Source organism: Protopterus annectens, chromosome 3.part1, assembly GCF_019279795.1.
Source record: "Protopterus annectens isolate FY-2018-M chromosome 3.part1, PAN1.0, whole genome shotgun sequence".
In the NCBI taxonomy this organism is placed as follows: domain Eukaryota; kingdom Metazoa; phylum Chordata; order Ceratodontiformes; family Protopteridae; genus Protopterus; species Protopterus annectens.
The window spans coordinates 1,589,056,792-1,589,077,105 of record NC_056732.1 but is presented as its reverse complement, the minus strand read 5'-3'; the positions used below and the strand labels follow the sequence as shown (position 1 = coordinate 1,589,077,105).

The 20,314-nt window shown below is 37.3% G+C and overlaps 1 protein-coding gene across 1 annotated transcript in view; it reads left to right on the top strand.

The window, feature by feature from the left end:
• Positions 1 to 9,757: 9,757 nt before the first annotated feature.
• LOC122797821 (vomeronasal type-2 receptor 26-like) overlaps positions 9,758 to 20,314 on the top strand; it is a 98,714-nt gene continuing 88,157 nt past the window's right edge. Inside the window, exon 1 of the mRNA XM_044066344.1 lies at positions 9,758 to 10,606. Coding sequence (XP_043922279.1) covers positions 9,758 to 10,606 — 849 coding nt within the window. The remainder of the gene's footprint in view (positions 10,607 to 20,314) is intronic.

The following is a 20,314-nucleotide window of genomic DNA, read 5'->3' as shown; positions in this document are numbered from 1 at the left end:
AGATCATTAGGTGATCTGGGCTACTTTTGCAAGTGATAATCAGACTTATCTTGGTAAAGGATATAGGAATGGGTCATTTATTCTATAATCTGATATTTCAGGCTGTTATACAAAAATTATAGGATAATCATCTTGCAATGTCATGCTTTTGCATTTTATGTGAACGATAGTGGCTGAGCTTTAAGGATAAACTTAAAAAGGAACAAAATAAAAAAGAATGATTTAGAAAATATGAACAGTGTTCAAAAACTGAAATACATAAACAGACAATATCATAGTGGCAGTGATAGGAAGGCACAGATTTCTCTTTTTTGGTGAGGCTGTTGGCCCAGATGACATACCAATGGAAGCATGGAGGTGCTTAGGAGAAATGGCAGTGGAATTTCTAACTAGATTGTTTAATGAAATTTTGGAAAGTCAGAGGATGCCTGAGGAGTGGAGAAAAAGTGTTTTGGTACCTATCTTTAAGAATAAGGGTGATGTGCAGAGCTGCAGTAACTACAGAGGGATAAAACTGATTAGTCACAGCTTGAAGTTATGGGAAAGAGTAGTGGAAGCAAGGTTAAGAAGGGAGGTGATGATTAGTGATCAGCAGTATGGTTTCATGCCAGGAAAGAGCACTACAGATGCAATGTTTGCTCTGAGAGTGTTGATGGAGAAATACAGAGAAGGTCAGAAGGAGTTGCATTGTGTCTTTGTAGACTTGGAGAAAGCATATGACAGGGTGCCTAGAGAAGAGTTGTGGTATTGTATGAGGAAGTCGGGAGTGGCAGAGAAGTACATAAGAGTGGTACAGGATATGTACGAGGGTAGTGTGACAGTGGTGAGGACTGCAGTGGGAGTGACAGATCCGTTTAAGGTGGAGGTGGGATTACATCAAGGATCAGCTCTGAGTCCTTTCTTATTTGCAGTGGTGATGGACAGGTTGACAGATGAGATCAGACAGGAGGCCCCGTGGACTATGATGTTTGCAGATGACATTGTGATCTGTAGTGAGAGTAGGAATCAGGTTGAGGAGACTCTGGAGAGGTGGAGATATGCTCTAGAGAGCAGAGGAATGAGGGTCAGCAGGGCTAAGACAGAATATATGTGTGTAAATGAGAGGGAGGGTAGAGGAATGGTGAGGATGCAGGGAGTAGAGTTGGTAAAGGTGGACGAGTTTAAGTACTTGGGATCAACAGTTCAGAGTAATGGTGAATGTGGAAGAGAGGTGAAGAAGAGAGTACAGGCAGGGTGGAATGGGTGGAGAAGAGTGTCAGGAGTGATTTGTGACAGACGGTATCCGTAAGAGTGAAAGGAAGGTCTAACAAGAGTGTAGTGAGACCAGCTATGTTATATGGGGTGGAGACAGTGGCACTGAAAAAGGCAGGAGTCAGAGCTGGATGTGGCAGAGTTAAAGATGTTAAGATTTGCAATCGGTGTGACTAGGATGGATAGGATTAGGAATCGGTATATTAGAGGGTCAGCTCATGTTGGACAGTTTGGAGACAAAGCAAGAGAGACGAGATTGCGTTGGTTTGGACATGTGCTGAGGAGGGATGATGGGTATATTGGGAAAAAGATGCTAAGGATGGAGCTGCCAGGTAAGAGGAAGAGAGGAAGGCCTAAGATAAGGTTTATGGACGTGGTGAGAGAGGACATGCAGGCGGTTGGTGTGACAGAGCAAGATGCAGAGGATAGGAAGAAATGGAAAGAGATGATCCGCTGTGGCGACCCCTAACGGGAAAAGCCGAAAGAGAATGATGATGATGATGGTGAGAAATCAAGTATATTTTTCAGAATCTGTCATACATAGCATTAGAGACACTGCAGGCAATCCCCTTCATAGAAAAGAGTATATGCTATAGGTTTTACACAATATGTGCAAGAAAATTTTGGGATTTCATATCAGACAGAAAAGTATCCAGACATGTTGCTTATTTTGCAAAGAACCAGGTACATGTATATAATAAAGCTATTTTTGATAAGATTTAAAGAAGGCCTTACATTCAATTTATATTAATTGTTCTCCATTACCAGATTGTGTCGGTTATGAATTTTATAAAAGAGAGTAAAGGAAAATAATATTATATTTTACATATTTTGAAAGAGTATTTATAAGATGGCATAATAAATCCAGTTTTGTGATTGTATTATTACATTTATTTGGAAAAAGGAGATAAAACTCTTAAAAAAACTGGAGACCTATCACAGTGAGAAGCTGTTATTATACACTGTAAAGGAAAATTAAATGAGAAGGTGTGAAAAACTTTAGGCTTAATGCTGGATGAGCATTTTTTTGTTATTAAGAAGAGAAGTATTCAGGATCTACTTATCTTGATAAAATAAACAGTAGGTAGTATAGATAGAGAATCTACAGCAAGCTGACTGATTACTTGTGTTGTATTATTTCATAAAGTATTATTCTGCTAGCATATGGGATTAAGGATCTACTTTATATGGTCGACTTTTCACAAAGTCGCCTTTCATATGGCCGAGACCATATGATCGACTTTCAGAAAGCCAACCATGTAAAATAAACACAAAAAACACAAGGAACACTTACCTTAAAACTGTTAGCAGAAGGGCAAGCCCCCCTGCACCCCCTGTGGGGGGCTCCACCCCCTGCACCACCCGTAACTTAAATATACCAACTCAGAGATTGCACTACAGTATGGAAGAGGGAAATTTTCCCATTCTGCATTATACAGAGATAGCGGTTCCCCATGGTCAGCTTTTCAAAAGTCGATCATATGGTCTCGGCCATATGAAAGTCGACTTTGTCAAAAGTCAATCATGTGAAGGGGACCCGGGATTAGTGCTCATTTATTGTGAATACTGTATGTGTGATAATGGATGGCTAGGTCCTAGGTTTTTATTATTATGGCTGCTAAGCAGGAATACCTTTTTTGTGGAATCTGTTTACTTTAACCACAAATGCAGTCATACAAACTAGGCAAGTGTATGTCAGGTCTAAATATTAGGAAATCAAAAAAAGATATTATTATTCCACGTTTTTAACTTATGCAGAAGACTTGATAATAATGGTAGAAGGGAAGTGTCATATATAAACTTTATTACACGTAGTTGAAAAATATTTATTTGTAGCAGGTTTTCAGTTATATAGGTCTAAATATAAAGGTTTGGCTGGCAATGGATTGCAATAAGATATTTAATTTACTTCCTCACATACAGATGTGCTTGGAATAAAGCTTGGTGCAAAGACGTAGTTTAGTGGAATGGTGTGTTACAAGGTCTTAAGAATGTGATATAAATATAGAAAACTTTTAAGTTAAGGTTTGCAAGGAAAGGTTATCTTATGCAGCATATGATATGAAAGCTGTCAAATATAGGGAGACTCAATACTTTTCAGCAAGAAGTTGAAGTAGAATTAATAGGAACTCTATATTTTGACAAGAAAAAAAAAGATTGTCTATAGTTAATTAACTCTGTTGTTTTTCTTCATTCTTTACATTCGTATTGGATGCTAACCTTGGTTTATTCTATATTAACTCCTTTAACTTTCTTTGGAGTCTTATGAACTTTTTGGGAATTTCGTCAAACAAAAACGAATAATAAAACACTTTATGACAATGATATACATGAATATAAGAAGAAAATATTGGCTTGGAAAGTAGATGTTTTTCATTTACAGATTACTAGAAATTATGGTACGGATGTCTGATTATTGACCCTTGTCAGCAGTTAACTATGCATGAAAGAAATTCTCAACTTCAAAGAAGATAAAGGTGTTTTTAGAGGCTCTATCCTTGAGAAAATTTCTAGTTGAGGTAGAAATGTAAGACAAAGCAGATAGTGAAAGGAAATGGAGTGTCTGTGGAGGAGTCCATGCATGTCTTCTTTAGAATGCAAAAGAAGACTCTGAAACATTACGCGTGCCTTCGTTGAAGGTTGGCCATTGAGCTGGCACCTCGGCACCCGTAAAAACATCGACTGCCAATCATTAGCGGACTGGAATTCTGCTGTGGTGACCCCTAACCGGGAAAAGCCGAAAGAAGAAGACTACCGAAAGAGATGAAGATGCTTATTCAATGTTCATTACACTTCTAATATTTGTTATTGTGCTTATGATCAAATTTCTGCAGTTCAGGTAAATCAGATAACTAGGGGCTATATAACAATTTTCTGTCATATTTAGATGGGTGGAACTAAGGAAGACCTTAATAAAATGGAATAAAAGGAAAGCAGTAAGAAAAAACATGGCACATCTTGGCTGTGGATGGAAGAGTGGGGTGGGATGATGAGAATATTTGAAAATGTTTAATTTTAATAACGTCTCATATTGATTTATTTAAAGGTTTTGCTGTTTGTGATATCTTGTTTTTCCTTCTTTAATTTAGTTATAATTTATCCTTTTTTATAGCATATCTTGGTTCATTAATTCCCCCAAATGTCCTATGTTGTAAAGATTTTATTGCTTTTTTTTGTATGCTATGTTTTGTAATAAAGAACTTCTGTTCTTTTCGATAAGTGCTTTGTGACATTTTACATTCACCTGAGCTACAAGGCAGATATGGTCTTGATCTAAAATCTTTTCCAAAGGACAGCACACTTAGGAGTGCACCACCTCCCACTTGCAGTACTGCAATGTCAGTACTGGAAAATTAATCCAAGCATCTGGGGTAGGAATAGAACTTGCAGACTTGATTTCACAGTACAAAAAGTAATTGTGCCATCTGTTGAGTCACTGGTACTAATGTTATTGCACTACTCTCAAATAAGTTCATCGATATTGACAGTTATTTAGTCATGATTGCAGCTAAATAATTTCAGCAAATGACACTTAATATGTTTTGTATTAACATCAGTACAGATTAATTGTCTCATGCCAATGTTGTTGCATTTGTAGTTATTTCTATATGTAAGAAATGTGCATTTCCAGAATGATGTGGGTGACGAAATATACTTTGATGCTAATGGATATCTGCCACCTGCTTTTGATATCTACAACTGGCATGTGACCACAGAAGGCTTGCCTAAAAATACCAAGATTGGGACGTATCAGGTTACAACTGCTGAAGGACCCACTCTTCTTATAAATGACGAGATTGTGGTGTGGAAAGGAGGACATCAAAAGGTCAGAAATGTGTTGTTATGAGTTGTCTGCATGTTATGTAGGGGGGAGGAGCCCTGGCCCTGCTTTGGTGAATCAGGTTCATTTAGCAGTTCAAACACTGGAGGAGTGAGATTGAGAAAGGTGGATGAAGGTCAACCTGTCCACAGCAGAAGCTAGGTAAATTATCAGGGTTCAGGCACCTAGGCAGCGAGACATTTCCCTGTGGTACATTTGACTGTGGACACATGCCTGGGGTAACATTTAGCTGTAGAGAAATATGGCTGTTTGCAAATTCCCTGTGGGCAAACAGAAGCATACACTGCCATGCCCACAACTTCAGTAATGAAATGCACATGGGGAAAACAATGTCCATAGTCCCCACAGGAACGTGAGACAGTAGGCAATATGGCAGGCATCAGCAGCAGGCTGGCCAGAAGGCATGTCAGTGGCAGTAGAAATGCAGTGCACAATGGGCAGTGCCTTTATAATTGGAGTGTGTGGACCACTACCCCCTTCACAGCATCTAGGGAACATTACCTAAAACACATACTTGAACATAAATGTGACTACAGTATCCTGCAGGATTTTCTCCATGCTGTAGCACACTTATACATGTTGTAGTTACATAAGTATGTACTGTACACTGAGCACAACACTCATTACTTCTTCTGCCGCCATTCATTTGGTTATTAAAACTATGAACATGGCAGGGTGTGCTTCTCTTTGCCCACAGGGAATTTGCAAACAGCAATATTTCTCTACAGCTGAATGTCACTTCAACCATGTGTCCCCAGTCAAATGTACCACAGGGAAATGTCTTGCTGGCTAGGCGCCTGAACCCGGTTTATGATCTGTGCTATGAATTTTTATTACTTTTTGCACACCTGCTGAAGATATTTTTGAAAATTTATTTCAGATACTTAGTGGTCTTGATCTTGTAAAGGTTTGCTGTTCTATATATTTTGCAGGAAACTTAGAAATATATATATTTGGCAGCGCTACAGAATCCCGAAAGCCAAAAATCTTGAAGACCAAAATCCTGAAAGTTCAAAATACTGAAAACTATCCTGAAAACACACAGGATACCAAAACTCACTATATTCCAGCACAAGTACATACAAAAACATATTACCCTTCAACTATATGCAGGGGCAAGCCACCCTGCACCCCCTGCTACTTAAATATATTAACTCCGAGATTGCACTTCACTACACTAAGTGCAATGTTGGAGTTGATATATTTAAGTAGCAGGGGGTATGGGGGAGAACAGAAATATAATTTGTGTTTTATTTGTTTCTGTATGTACTTGAACTGGAATATAGTGAATGTTAGTGTCCTGTGTATTTTCAGGATTTTGAGTTTTCAGGATTTTGAACTTTCAGTATTTTGGCCATTCAGAATTCTGTAGCACTCCCATATATTTATATATGCAGACATCATTGTGCCTTGCATAGGCCTATCCTAAAGGGCTGTCTGCCTATATACTTCTGTTTATTCCTTTAGGTCAAGGTGGGTTCATTACTGGTATGTAAGAGCAAGATAAAAAAACAAAACATAATTCTAATATATATTGTTGAAATAACGTTGGGGGGAGCAGTTACTCCACAGGATTTATCTGTCTGTCTGTCTGTCTGTCTGTCTGTTAGTTAGTTACCTGAGGTACAGTAGTGATCCACCCGGGCCATTTTCAGACTCAGCTGGTGTGTAAAAGTTACACACAACCACCCCCACACACACACACACACACACAAATATATGCATAAATGAAGAAACTATTAAATGCCACATAGAATAAAAAAATGAGCAAAAGATTTTATTGACGTTGGATACATAAGCTTATGACACAATTAAATAACATTGTATTTTCCAATCTGTTAATGTCTGTTATGCCACATAAGTCTACTGGGCTACTTTTCATGCAATATCAGTGTTTTAAACCTCTGGTAAAAATTGTGGAATTTATTTATTTTATTTTATTTATTTATTTATTTAACATTTGTTAACCAGGAAAGTCTGACTTGGAACAAAGTCCATTTTCAGTGGAGGCCCGGGGAGAAATGCTCCAGATGCATGTTTTTGTAATAGCTATAATATTATTATAGTTATATGTCTGGAATAGTTATAAAAAATGATTTTCCTATACAGATACTAGGCTATCAGGCAGGGTTTTGACCTGTCTCCCATTTTGCTTATATTTAGTCTTTTGCTGAAGAAATAGAGAAAAAAATTATCACTATAGAATTTTTAAAAAATATATCTTTGTACTAAGTCTCCGACTACCTCTTTCATGGTTTCTTTTGCCATTTTTGTCTTTTCTCCCCACCTTTCTGTCATATGGATAGTTGTCCCAGTACTCCACATACTTTGCTTGGTCTACCGGTACTCCAGTGTCCCCCATGGTCAATGTCGAATTTGAGGAGCTTAAGGTGATTGGGGGAGGGGGTGATGTGATCTTTTATCAGTTCTAGGGGTTTTCTTTTATGACCTAACCAGGACCCTGCTCCCTACCCTACATTTGCCACCTTTGAATGAGGGATACTTCCCTTACTGGACCACCATGCAACCCCTTAGGGATTATCATTGGTGAATGTCCTCCCTCTTGGGATGGGCCCACCCATCTCTCCTTGGCAGTGCCTTAAGACACTAATCAAACCAGGGTTGCAGGGGACATAGTTAGGATTTTATCCCTCTATGTCATGGAACTTGCTCTTGCTTTGCTTTTCTTGAGCCATTAAAGTTCCTGCCCTATTCATCCTTTAGCACCTCCACAGAACCAACAGCTCTTAAAGCACATATGAAGTATCTCAGCCTACAAAAGCAAATAAATAAGTCCCATTAGTGGTGAAGGCACATAGCCCAATGCATTTCATGGCTATGGAACAAGTTTGTATGTCAAAACAAAGCAGTACTCTGGTCACTTTCAAAGCTAATGTTGATAATTAGATGGGCAGTCATAACCCCCCCAAGTTATCCTTACCATGTAATTATATTGTTTATTGTGCCAGAGTTTTGCACATTTTGGACACTTTTTGGCTTTTTATCTAATGAGAGTTACAAAAGTTAATTATACCACTCCTCTCTATAAAAGTAACATGTTACTCTAAAGTGTTCCTTTTTGTTTTAGCAATACTATTTTTTATCTTGTTCTTGCATATAATTCTAGTGTGGACAATAATCACTCTTTGATATCCCCTATTAAGTGTTTGCCATAAAATTGTCAACTTATCATTGCATATATTATACTTGTAGTTTCTTTTTCAATAACTAACTGTCTGCATACCTCTCAACCTCTTAATGAAAAAAATCTGGACAAATTTTGACAAAATGGGGGACAAATAGGGACATATTTTAAATATTGCTCTTATAAACTAAAAAAAGTTGTTAGAGAGTAACAGAATTCATTTTAACATTCTGAAGGATTTGAAGTCTGAAACTCAAATGTATGCCATTATTTAGTGACTTCAATCCTGAGATCATCCCAGTGATTTGCCAGGAAAAAAAGAGGAACAGGCCAAAAATATGAACCAAAAATCTGGACATTCTGTGAAAATCTGTACAGTTGAGAGGTATGAGTCTGTCTTGTGTCCTGGCCATTCCACAGTCTGGTGTCCACCCCGTCAACTTACAAGTTTAAGATGAGGCCCAAAATAAAGGCTTCTCATACTTTACAAAAACGCCCTTTTTCTTATTTACAATGTAGCAAACTGCTTGATGCAAAAGTAACAAGCAGTTTGCTACAGCTAACTGGAAGCACTGAGCACTTCTCCCTTGACCAAATATGCTTTATCAGCATTTATTTCTAAATGTCAGTAATACACTAAGCCACACATGGAGCATTAAAACACTTCTGTAAATGCAGTAATAATGAGGATCACAGTCCATGATATCTTGCACCCACCCATGCAGCCTCTTCATCCATCCCTAGCTACATCTCTGTCTGTCATTGTACATATTTTACACAAAATTTCTTATTCTTCCAATGCAAATACAACATTTTTGTGCACTAACCTATGAACCTCTAACCTATGAACCTATGAACAACATTTTTGTATAAGTATTAATGCCGCTTTGTCCTGGGTCATTACTGGAAATGGTCTTTTGACCAACTCATCCACCCAGTTAACAGTTCTGTATGTCCAAGTAGAAGTGTCCTAATAATTTGTAACCCCCATTGTCAGGTACTCTGATTTTACACTTATTAGGCTGGACAAAGGCATGGTGATAGGTTTATCACCTGTCCCTCTTTGCGAGGAACAGTCCCTTTTTGTGAAGGACAGTCCCTCTTCGGACAGTTGTATTCTGCGAAAAACTAAAAATGTTTTATATATATGTGAATATTTACATAAAGCAGTTATTTTGTATCTGAAATACCTAAATGTTATAAGAAATATCATAAGCAACTGAAATACTACAAGGATAAGATTTTATTTTGGCAAAAAAATTAAGTTCTGTCCTTTGCACTGGTGTGGGTATGTTTTGCCCTGCAAAATTTCATTTTTCTACAAAAAAGTCTTACTTTGGACATTTGAAAAGGTGGCTACTCTCCACAGTGGCAGCTGCCTTTCTCATAACAGTGTTCATGGCATCATGAGTACTTTAGAGTTTCACAAACAGGACAAATATGACTATATCCTGCTCATGACTCATGGCAGTGTGAATGACTTGAGGTACTCAATCTAGAAAGACATGCAGAGAGAAATAATGGCTGACTTTTTCTCTAAAGGACTGTCTTTTGTCCCTGACACACATATGGACTTAGTAAAGACTATTGTGGATCTGAAACTGTTTGTCCGTAAACTTAACCTTTTGGCAGTTTTAGGTAAACATTCTTCACTGGTTAAACCATTTAGAATATCTAGCCTGTTTAACCCACCTTTGGTCAGTAACCTTAAAACATTTGAGAAATCATGTGAATTAGATCTAAGGTTCTTGTCTGCTAGTAAAACCAACAAAAGTAAACACACCCTCAATATAACAACTGAACAACGGGATTTCATTAAGCTATTACAGGATTGTAACATTCGAGTTATGAAACCCGATAAAGGGGGAGGGCTTGTGTTTATGAATCAGGCGGATTACATCAACAAACTATCTACTCACTTAGACGATGGCCCATACGAGGACACTAGTATCAACGAAGTGAATATGGCACATAGTAGGATTAGGGCGATAATTGAAGATCTTTTCCTAGAGGACATTATTGACATTGACACACACACCTACCTTAACATGACATCACCTAGAATGCCATCCTTCTTTGGTGCCCCCAAAATTCACAAGTCAGTAAACGAACCCCCTTTTAGACCAATAGTGGACGGTAGAGGGTCCATACTTACAGCTTGTGCCAAGTATGTGGACAGCCTTTTGAAACCATACATTGCAAAGGAAACACAGATATGTAAGGACTCATGGGGCTTCCTGGACGATATTAACAAGATACCTTTTGACCCTAATTTAACATTCATGACAGTGGATGTTAAAGACTTATATACAGTCATTCCACAACAATTAGGGTTGCAGTGGATCAGGGAGTTCCTAGAAGAAAGGAGGGTAGAACAAAACGTGATATACACCATTGAGACCCTACTAGAGTTAGTGTTAAAATACAATTTCTTTTCTTTTAACAACTGTATTTACAGGCAATCCTCTGGGGTCGCAATGGGGTCACCGTGTGGGGGGTCATTTGCCAATTGTGTTATGGCACAATGGGAAAACAAGTTGCTATTTAACAACAGTCTGTTTAAAGAACACGTCGCCTGGTATACTAGGTACCAGGATGACATGTTCTTTTTATGGAGGGGGCCAGGGCGAATAATAACAACATTCATAAACGACATCAAGACACTGACTGACTTCTTAGACTTCACATATGAAGTCAATGAGAAGGAAATTAGTTTCTTAGACATCAAATTAAGTAAAGATACGGAGCGGTCCAGATTCATCAGTATAATCCATCGAAAACCCACCTATTCCAACAGTTTTCTCCACTTTAGTAGTTGCCACCCTTACCATCAAAAAAGAGCAGTGGTGAAGGGGCAGATGGTAAGGGCGGCACGTATGACCACTAGGGATGTGGACTTTCATGAAGAGTGCAATAATTTGACTACTATGTTTGTAAATAGAGGGTATCCACACTCATTAATATTAGAGGTGAAAGCTGAAGTTGGTTTTAAACGGGAATCTGGACACTTTAAACCCATTTTATGGAGGCAAGAAAGTTTGGTAGGTGTAGATCAACAGATTGTACAACAAGATAGGCAAGACCTTAAAAAGCCTGATACTGAGGTTAGATTTTTATGTACATTTTCTATAGACCACTACTTCATTAGGAACATCTTACAGAAGAACTGGGCAAACATAAGCGAGGATAGACATTTAAAACATTTATTAGGTAATTCACCGAATATTACCTTTAGAAAAGGATTTAATTTAAAAGCCCTTTTAGAAAAGAACAACAACATGGATTTCCAAAGGCAAAAAGGTATGACCATATGTGGGTTTTGCAGGTATTGTAAGTTCGTACACGAAGGGAGTTCAGTACTAATAAATGGGGTGAAATACAAACTGACAGGGAGTTTTAATTGTACATCTAAATCAGTGGTCTATTTGGCGGCCTGTAAGAAATGCCCAGCTTTCTATATTGGAAAGACTGAGCGGGCACTGCACAAGCGAATTTACGAGCACTTGTACGCAGTATCCAGAAAAGATCGTAACAACGCACTAGCTTGCCATATTAACGAATATGAGGACCACTGTTTTGGTTTTACGGTCTTAAAACAAATTAAGGCTGATCCCCATTTAGGCCCATGGCAGACTTTGTTAGAAAAAGAGGAACTTTTATGGCAATTAAGGACGGCCGCACATATTTTTTCCAGGGTTAAACAAAAATATTTCGTTGACCTGTATTTTAAAACTTTTAGCCCTAAGGAGATAATTACTCTGTTTAAAACATAACGGAAAGGATCTTTTATAGGTGGCTCTCACATTGACGTTTTTGAGGGCACGGAATATTTGTAACACATAAGAGACCCTAGTGTTTGGTCCTATTTTATATGTTTCTTTGAGGTTTTTAAGATACATATATTGTATTGTAACTTATTTGAAATGTTGCAAAAGATTTTATTAATTTGATAACAATATTAGTTAAATAGGTACAAATGTAGTACCTTATTGGATTTTAGTACAACTACAACTAGCACAATGTTTAAATAACTGGGTAACGTAACAGTTTCCTATGTGACAGTTTTTGATTTTTTGCTGTATTGCTTGCTGGTGGGAGAACATAGGTAGGATTCAGTGTAGTACGTCTAAGTAAAGCATAACACACCATATTACATTTTAGTGAAATTTAAGTCTATGGATGTTTTTATAGATGAACTGTTTGGTAGGGACAACTATTATTAATGTATGAAGCAAGTTATGTTTAGTAACATTTAGTAACTTTTACTTACTTATAAGGCGTATGAGATCTAGTTTAAACAGTAGATTATGGTGGTTAATTGAATAATCACTAATTATGCTGTTATTTAAAGCAGATAAGGAATGTTACTAGCGTTTAGACTTTGTCTGAGGAAGGAAGGATACGAAGCCTTCCGAAAGTGCTTGTGGTATAATAAAAGTTCTTACGTTATTTTTAAGTCTGGTGGCTCGTCTTTCACTCCGCTTTACATTTGGATTACTGGTTTGGCTTACATTGGTGTAACAGCTATTTGTGGCAGAGTGTTTATATCGTGCAACAGCTGACTTTGGTAGACTGTTTCCTTGGCGTCTTTTTGTCTTTACTGGTTCGTGAGGTTTTTTGGTGTTATCATTACTGGAAATGGTCTTTTGACCAACTCATCCACCCAGTTAACAGTTCTGTATGTCCAAGTAGAAGTGTCCTAATAATTTGTAACCCCCATTGTCAGGTACTCTGATTTTACACTTATTAGGCTGGACAAAGGCATGGTGATAGGTTTATCACCTGTCCCTCTTTGCGAGGAACAGTCCCTTTTTGTGAAGGACAGTCCCTCTTCGGACAGTTGTATTCTGCGAAAAACTAAAAATGTTTTATATATATGTGAATATTTACATAAAGCAGTTATTTTGTATCTGAAATACCTAAATGTTATAAGAAATATCATAAGCAACTGAAATACTACAAGGATAAGCTTTTATTTTGGCAAAAAAATTAAGTTCTGTCCTTTGCACTGGTGTGGGTATGTTTTGCCCTGCAAAATTTCATTTTTCTACAAAAAAGTCTTACTTTGGACATTTGAAAAGGTGGCTACTCTCCGCAGTGGCAGCTGCCTTTCTCATAACAGTGTTCATGGCATCATGAGTACTTTAGAGTTTCACAAACAGGACAAATATGACTATATCCTGCTCATGACTCATGGCAGTGTGAATGACTTGAGGTACTCAATCTAGAAAGACATGCAGAGAGAAATAATGGAGCTTGCTATGCATGTCTCAAATTGAGGTAAGACACTGGCACTGAGACCAATCTTACTATGTCCCAGAATGATACCCAGATACAAAGAGAAGATAACTAGCTTTAACAACTGGTTAGGTAGCTGGAGTCATTCTCTGGAGATCCAGTATGTGTCAGTTTAGGACTAGATGGTCGACAACCAAACTTGCTTTGCTAAGGAAGGACTACATATTTCATTCCACAAATTCCACACACCAGCTAAACCACTTGCTGCACCATAGTGCTCCATTATGTTTTTTTACAGGCAAACTCCATGTTATGAACAGTCCAACATAAAGTAAATTCCAGTCTGGACCACTTCAAGGTCTGTACTTATTGTCAGAAATCTAAATAATACATTTTATGGATTTTGAGGGTGTACAAGAACTTGAACACATCCATATCTGGTTGCATTACAGACTTGGTTTCACTGCAGAGACAACACTCTCTCTTTAATGGATTTCAGAGCCTATCAAGCATTCAGACCTGTTGGAAGCTTTTGGCATTATCAATATTTGTTGGAGATCCATTTATCTCTAGACAGATTCCTGTCACCCACAAACAGAATGTATTGAACTTCAATCTCCCCTTAACAAGACAAATTACCAATTTGCCATTTGCTATTTGTCATCTTTTAAGTTCCTGGAGGACCATAAATTACATCTAAATGTACAAATTGAACTACTCATAAACAAGTATCTTTTCGATGAGTGATTTCGACTGTCCATTAATTAACTGGAACACCTATACCACAAAGGCTGGGCATCACCAGAAGATTCCCAGGCTATGTAAATGCTAACTACCTTGCACAAATAGTTAAGTAGCCCACTAGAGGCCAACATTTTCTTGACCTTATCTTCACTAACATTGCATTTACTTTCTCTAGCCCTGTACTATCCTCATCAATGCTCAAACCCAGACATAGGCCTGTAATCATTAACTTAGAGCATTTAAACCTTCCACAATGCATACCTCTGAATTCAAGGACTTTGAAAAGACAAAGTTATTAAATAACAACACTAGCTCTCAGAATTCATATGCAACATTTCTAACTCACCCTGTCAGACATTATTGCTTGTTTATGATAAAAAGCTAATTAAGGTATATAATAAATCAAAAGCAGCCCCTTTTAAAGACTGTCAAAAAGATCTGAAAAAAATCTTAAAGGTACTATAAGGAACATCAATGCAAGACACAAATTAAACTTAGCATCCAAAAGCAAAGATAATCATAAAGCCTTCTTTAATTATATCAGATAATTAAGAAATAACCCTTAGCAATGTTCTGAATTAAAAAAACAAAAACCCAAAACTGAGGCCAAAGTGTATGAACAAACTATAAAAAATAAAGCAACACTTCAAGGCACAAGGAACTCAAAGAAAAACAAGTTAGAGTTAGCATAGTTCCTTTTAATATCTGCTTTTGAAAAACTGCATCAGAACACAACTATAAATGAAACATACCAATTAATACATCTAAAAAGTATGTGTCAACCAATAAAAACTCCACTTTTAATTGATACAATAAAACACTTAAAACTCCACCTAAAAATTATGGATAATTGTAGGACATTTCAGTTAGTTTGCTATCTTGCAAAAAAAAAAACCACTTAATATTTATATGTTTGTCCAAACCAGGAGAAGCATCAGACCTTAGTTTTATTTGTCTTTGGTCCTAATTAGCTGTTGGAGAAAGATGACACCAGGGCAACTCACTTTGTTACAGACAAAGGCAGAGGGACTTATAAATGTTACAGTTGTTCTATCTGTAGATTTATTAATGATGGTCCCTCTTTATTTTTGTCCTATCTAGCGTTTATAGTTTAACCCAATGGTAGAGTTCACTGTGGATCTGAGGGTGCAATATACATTGGGATCTGTTTGAGATATGATTGTTTTTATGTAGGCATGACCACTAGGTATCTTTGTGACAGGATAAAAGAACATTTATATGCAATATAATGCTTTGTATAAGCACAGCATGGTGTGTTCAAAATATAAAAAGATTTACTTTGCAGTACTGGAACAATTTTTTTTACTGACAAGAGGGGTGATGATTTTAAAAACCAAAAAGAAAAAAAGAGAGTTTTTTTGGCAAATCTGATGCTTCTCCTGGTTTGAACAAACATATATAAATGTTAAGTATTTTTTGAAAGATAGGAAACTGAAGCATCCTGCAATTATCCATTAATTTTAGGTGGAGTTTTGTGTTTTATTGTATCAATTAAAAGTGGAGTGTTTATTGGTTGACACATCATTTTTAGATGTATAAATTGGTATGTTTCATTTATATTTGTGTTCTGATTAAGTTTTTCAAAAGCAGATATTAAAAGAAACTACACTAACTTGTTTTTTTGTGAGTTTATTGCCCTTGAAGTGTTGTTTTATTTTCATTTAATGTTCTGAATTAGTTCACAACAATATTACCCACTCTGACCCTAATATTATCTCTCACACCAGAAACAGTCATTAAAGTTCCACAAATTATTGAGTCCCCCTCAAAAAGATTACTAGGGAGCATATTTTAACTGTACTCTCTAAAGCTATAAATACCACATATATGAGCCAGGCAATATACCTGGTTGCTTAATCAACAGTGCCAAAAATGTACTCTCTTGACCCATCCTAAAATTGTTCAACTTAAGAACAAACACAAGGTATGTTCTTGAGATATGGGAAACTGGTATCAATATAACCCTTCATAAAAGGAATTTAACCTCATCTCCTATAACCAAGACACCCATCAGCCTAACAAGCTTAATCTGCAAGCCATGGGGCATATTATATCTGATTTCATAATCTCCAATGTAAAAAATGTATTACTCTAGAACAACAGTGAGTTTTGTCAGAGGGAGATCATTTCTACTTAATATCTCAGAAAACTTCCAAACAAACAAATAAAATAGCTGTAAAAAGGAATAATAAAGAATAATTGGAGACTCTTAATGAATTTTCAAGAAATTAAAAATGTTATGGGGGTTAATGAATTTAAAAATGGAAATTAAAGGGAAATTAAAAATGTTATGACTCTTTGTCTCTAAAAGAGGAAAAACTTTAAAAGACTTTTTTAAGAAAAGGAAGTTGTGCTCAATTATGCCTGATGTGTTGGAAGTGGGGATGAAAAGATTTAACAGTTGTAAGTTATGTCAATATATGAAAGAACTTAAGAATTTTGTAGTGACAACAAGAAGTTTTGAAATTAGGTTGAATGATTTGTATAATTGCAGGTCCAAATATGTGATATACATGGCTCTGTGTGAATTATGTCCAGCATTCTATATAGGAAGAACCATTAGAGAATTCTACATGCAAGTGAATGAACATGTAAGAGCAGTATTCAAGACTGATGTAAGCAATGCCTTGGCAAAACATGTTAAGCAAAAACATTTGTTAGAAAAAAATAAGGCATGCTTCAAATTTGTAATAATTGATGAAGTCGAAGGTTATGATCATATGTTTGATGCAGAAGATGAACTAGATTGGAGAGAATACTGCTGGCAAATCAGGCTGAATGCATGTGTATATCCTGGTTTAAATGATAGGGAAAACTTTAAAGTTGTTCTTAGAAGGAAAGGGTTAAGGCATTAAGTGCTTTGTGCCACATGTTACTGTTATTAAGTATTTAAATAAGTGTAAACAGTATCAAAGTATAAGAAGGCTCCCAATGAAATAAATACCTCTTGGCACACAAAGAATAAAATACAGAAAAATCCAAATAAGGTAGCTAGGAGGTAACCACAGCTTGACAACAGCTCCAGTGCAGGAGGTATATAAAACAAAGGCAATACTCCATCTATATAAAACAATTTGAATTGTTTTATATAGACAGAGTATTGCCTTTGTTTTATATACTGCCTACACTGGAGCTGTTGTCAAGCTGTGGTTACCTCCTAGCTACCTTATTTGGATTTAAATAAGTGTGTTCATTATACAACTTGGTCTGAAGAAGTTCCATGAAGGGAATGAAAGTTCTTACCAGTTGGATTTTTGTGTAATAAAGTCAATTTGTGTTTTTAGCCATTCATTTTTTATTATTTTTTATAATGTCTACTTTATTTCGTAAACTTTTTCAAGAAAGTCACAGAATTCATGTAGTTGATACACCATGCCTGGATTTGGGCAAGGCTTTTTATATTAATATCCATGCTAGAATTGTAAATAAGCTTAAAGGCCTAAATGTAGACTCTTGTTTTAAGATGGATAGCAAGCTAACTGATAGAGGAACCAATGTAGTTAAGGTAAAGATGCCACACTAGAAAGAAAAAAATGACTGTAGGCAATCTTCAGGGCTCAGCAGTGGGACTCTTCTGTTTGGCATGTAGTTTTCAGACCTCCAAATCACTAACTCAGACATATGGCTAATGGAATTTGTCAATGATTGCAAACTGGGTGGTGTTATTCATTCAACACCCAATAGTATTGCATTACAGCAAGAGCTAAACCATAGAAATCAATGATATATGAGAAACAGGCTTAAATTAAATGCAAACAATTGTTTTCCACCTTTGCTAAGCAAATTTCAACAGTAAATTACAACATGGTCAGATGGACATATTGCCCTTGGTCAGTCTGTTTCTGATTGCACACACTTTCAATTGCCAAAATAAAACACTCAAAGTTGTACAACTCTTTAGACTGAGAAAAGTGTTTAGTACTGGCCTTGACATGCACATCTGAGTTTCCCTGTTACATCTAACATGTGCACGACAAAGGGTCAAGAGTTCACTATCTTAATGTCACTTCTCTCTTCTGTACCAGGACTAGTTCATGCTGATACTGCCACTGCTCTCTCTATTTCAAGTTGTTTTACATTTTTGGCCACTTTGATTTCCATTCATCTCATCTATATATCTAGTCTCCTTAATTTCAGCTGCATTTTATGATCATCTAGGAACACAAAGGATGGTCCTTTACTGAGGCCTGAACAGCTACAATCTCCACCAGGCCGTCTTCATGTCTCATAGTCTGACCTTCAGTTGCCTGAGGTGGATATTAAATCACAATTATTCATAGTAGTATGAGTGAGTCCTTCTGATTTACACTCCTTAACCAGCTGTGCCACTAATATATTGAAATATTCCTCACAGCTTATCTTTGCAATCACTTGCTAAGAGTAAAAAAAAATAACTGCTTTGCAATATTTAGTGCAATATGTTTTAACTTGTGAAGGCAAAGGTATGCACACTTTTTTGTGAGAAGGCTATATTCCAGGCTATAAAAGTTTGTTTACAACACATCTACATTTTTACAAGCCAATATGATGGATAACAGACGACATAAGGTACAGATACCAAATTTGCACCTCTGCTACCCAAAAATATGTATACAGGATGCCACTGGCCTTTAAAGCTTATGGATAAGATGCATTTCTTTGAATTACAATCAACAGCGATTACACCCAAATAAGCTAACGGTGGGAGGGGTATATGTGCCTTTATTGGTCAGTGTGTGCCTGCCATAAAGCCCAGCAGCCCTGGGTCAATAAGCTACTGGCTGGCCAGTGTCTAGTTACCCAGCCTGGGTTACCTGGGATAGCTCTGTTGAGCGAAAGCTGGGCGTAAAACCAACCAACCTGCCAAATATGAACTGACAATTGCTTCGCTTAATGCAGGTTCATTGACAGACGGCAGCTTGTAAGTGGATCACATGATGATACAGAGGAGGCTGGACATCCTATGTATCCAGGAGACGAGATGGAAGGGCAGTGCAGCAAAGCCACTTGGCTTGGGATCCAGAGTCTACTACTCAGGTGGAGGCAGGCTAGAAATGGTTTAGGAATTGTGGTGAGAGAGAGGCTTCAGAAGGCAATAAGGAATATCATCAGAAGTAATGACAGATTCATGGCAATCAGACTGCAGTGTAATGACAGAGCAGTATTCAGAATCTCTGCTTATGCTCCACAGCAGGGTTGTGATAGTAAGGAAGAGTACATTCAGACAGCAGTTGCAGGACCTACTAGATAAAGCAAGACAACATGAATTGGTGTTGATAATGGGTAACTTGAATGCACATATCTGGACAGACAGAACAGGATATGAGGAGTGCCTGAGTCCACATGGGTGGGGCAACAGGAATAAAGAAGGAGAAGCCATTCTAGACTTCTGTCTGGCAAATGGCTTGATAGTAGCCAACACATGGTACAGAAAGAGAGACAGTCACAAGATTACATACAAGAGTAGTCAACATGCAACTCAAGTAGACTTCCTCCTAGTAAGGAAAATACACTGGGGCAGAATCCATGATTGCAAAGTGATCCACAGTGAAATAGTTGTCCCACAGCATAAACCACTAGTTGCCACAATCAGCTACAAGCAGTGGTAAGAGAAGGCTCTAAGGTCAACAGAGACCAGGCTGAAGATCTGGAAGTTGACAGGAGAGAAAGTACAACAGTTCAAGGAATTACTCAGGGCTCTAGCACCCCAAGAAGAGGAGGAAATAGGTGGAGTTGAAGAAGAAGAATAGCAGTGCCTAAAAACAGCATATTTTAAGACTACAGAAAAGATATGTGGCTGAGCCAGGTATGGAAATAAGGTACATAAGGAAAGCTGCTGGTGGAATGCAGAAGTCCAGGAAGTCATCAAAAGAAAAAAGGAGTGCAGGAAGAAGTGGGAGGCAAAAAAGACTGACCAGGCTAGGAAGGACTACTGGTTGACTAACAAAGAAGCTAAGAAAGAAGTTGCAATAGCAAAGAATAGAGCATCGGAGGCACTGTACCAACTTCTGGAAAGTGACTCAGTAAGGAGCACAAAGAAACTATATCAGGTTGCAAGGCAAAGACAGAAAAATAAAGAAGACAGTCAGACACCC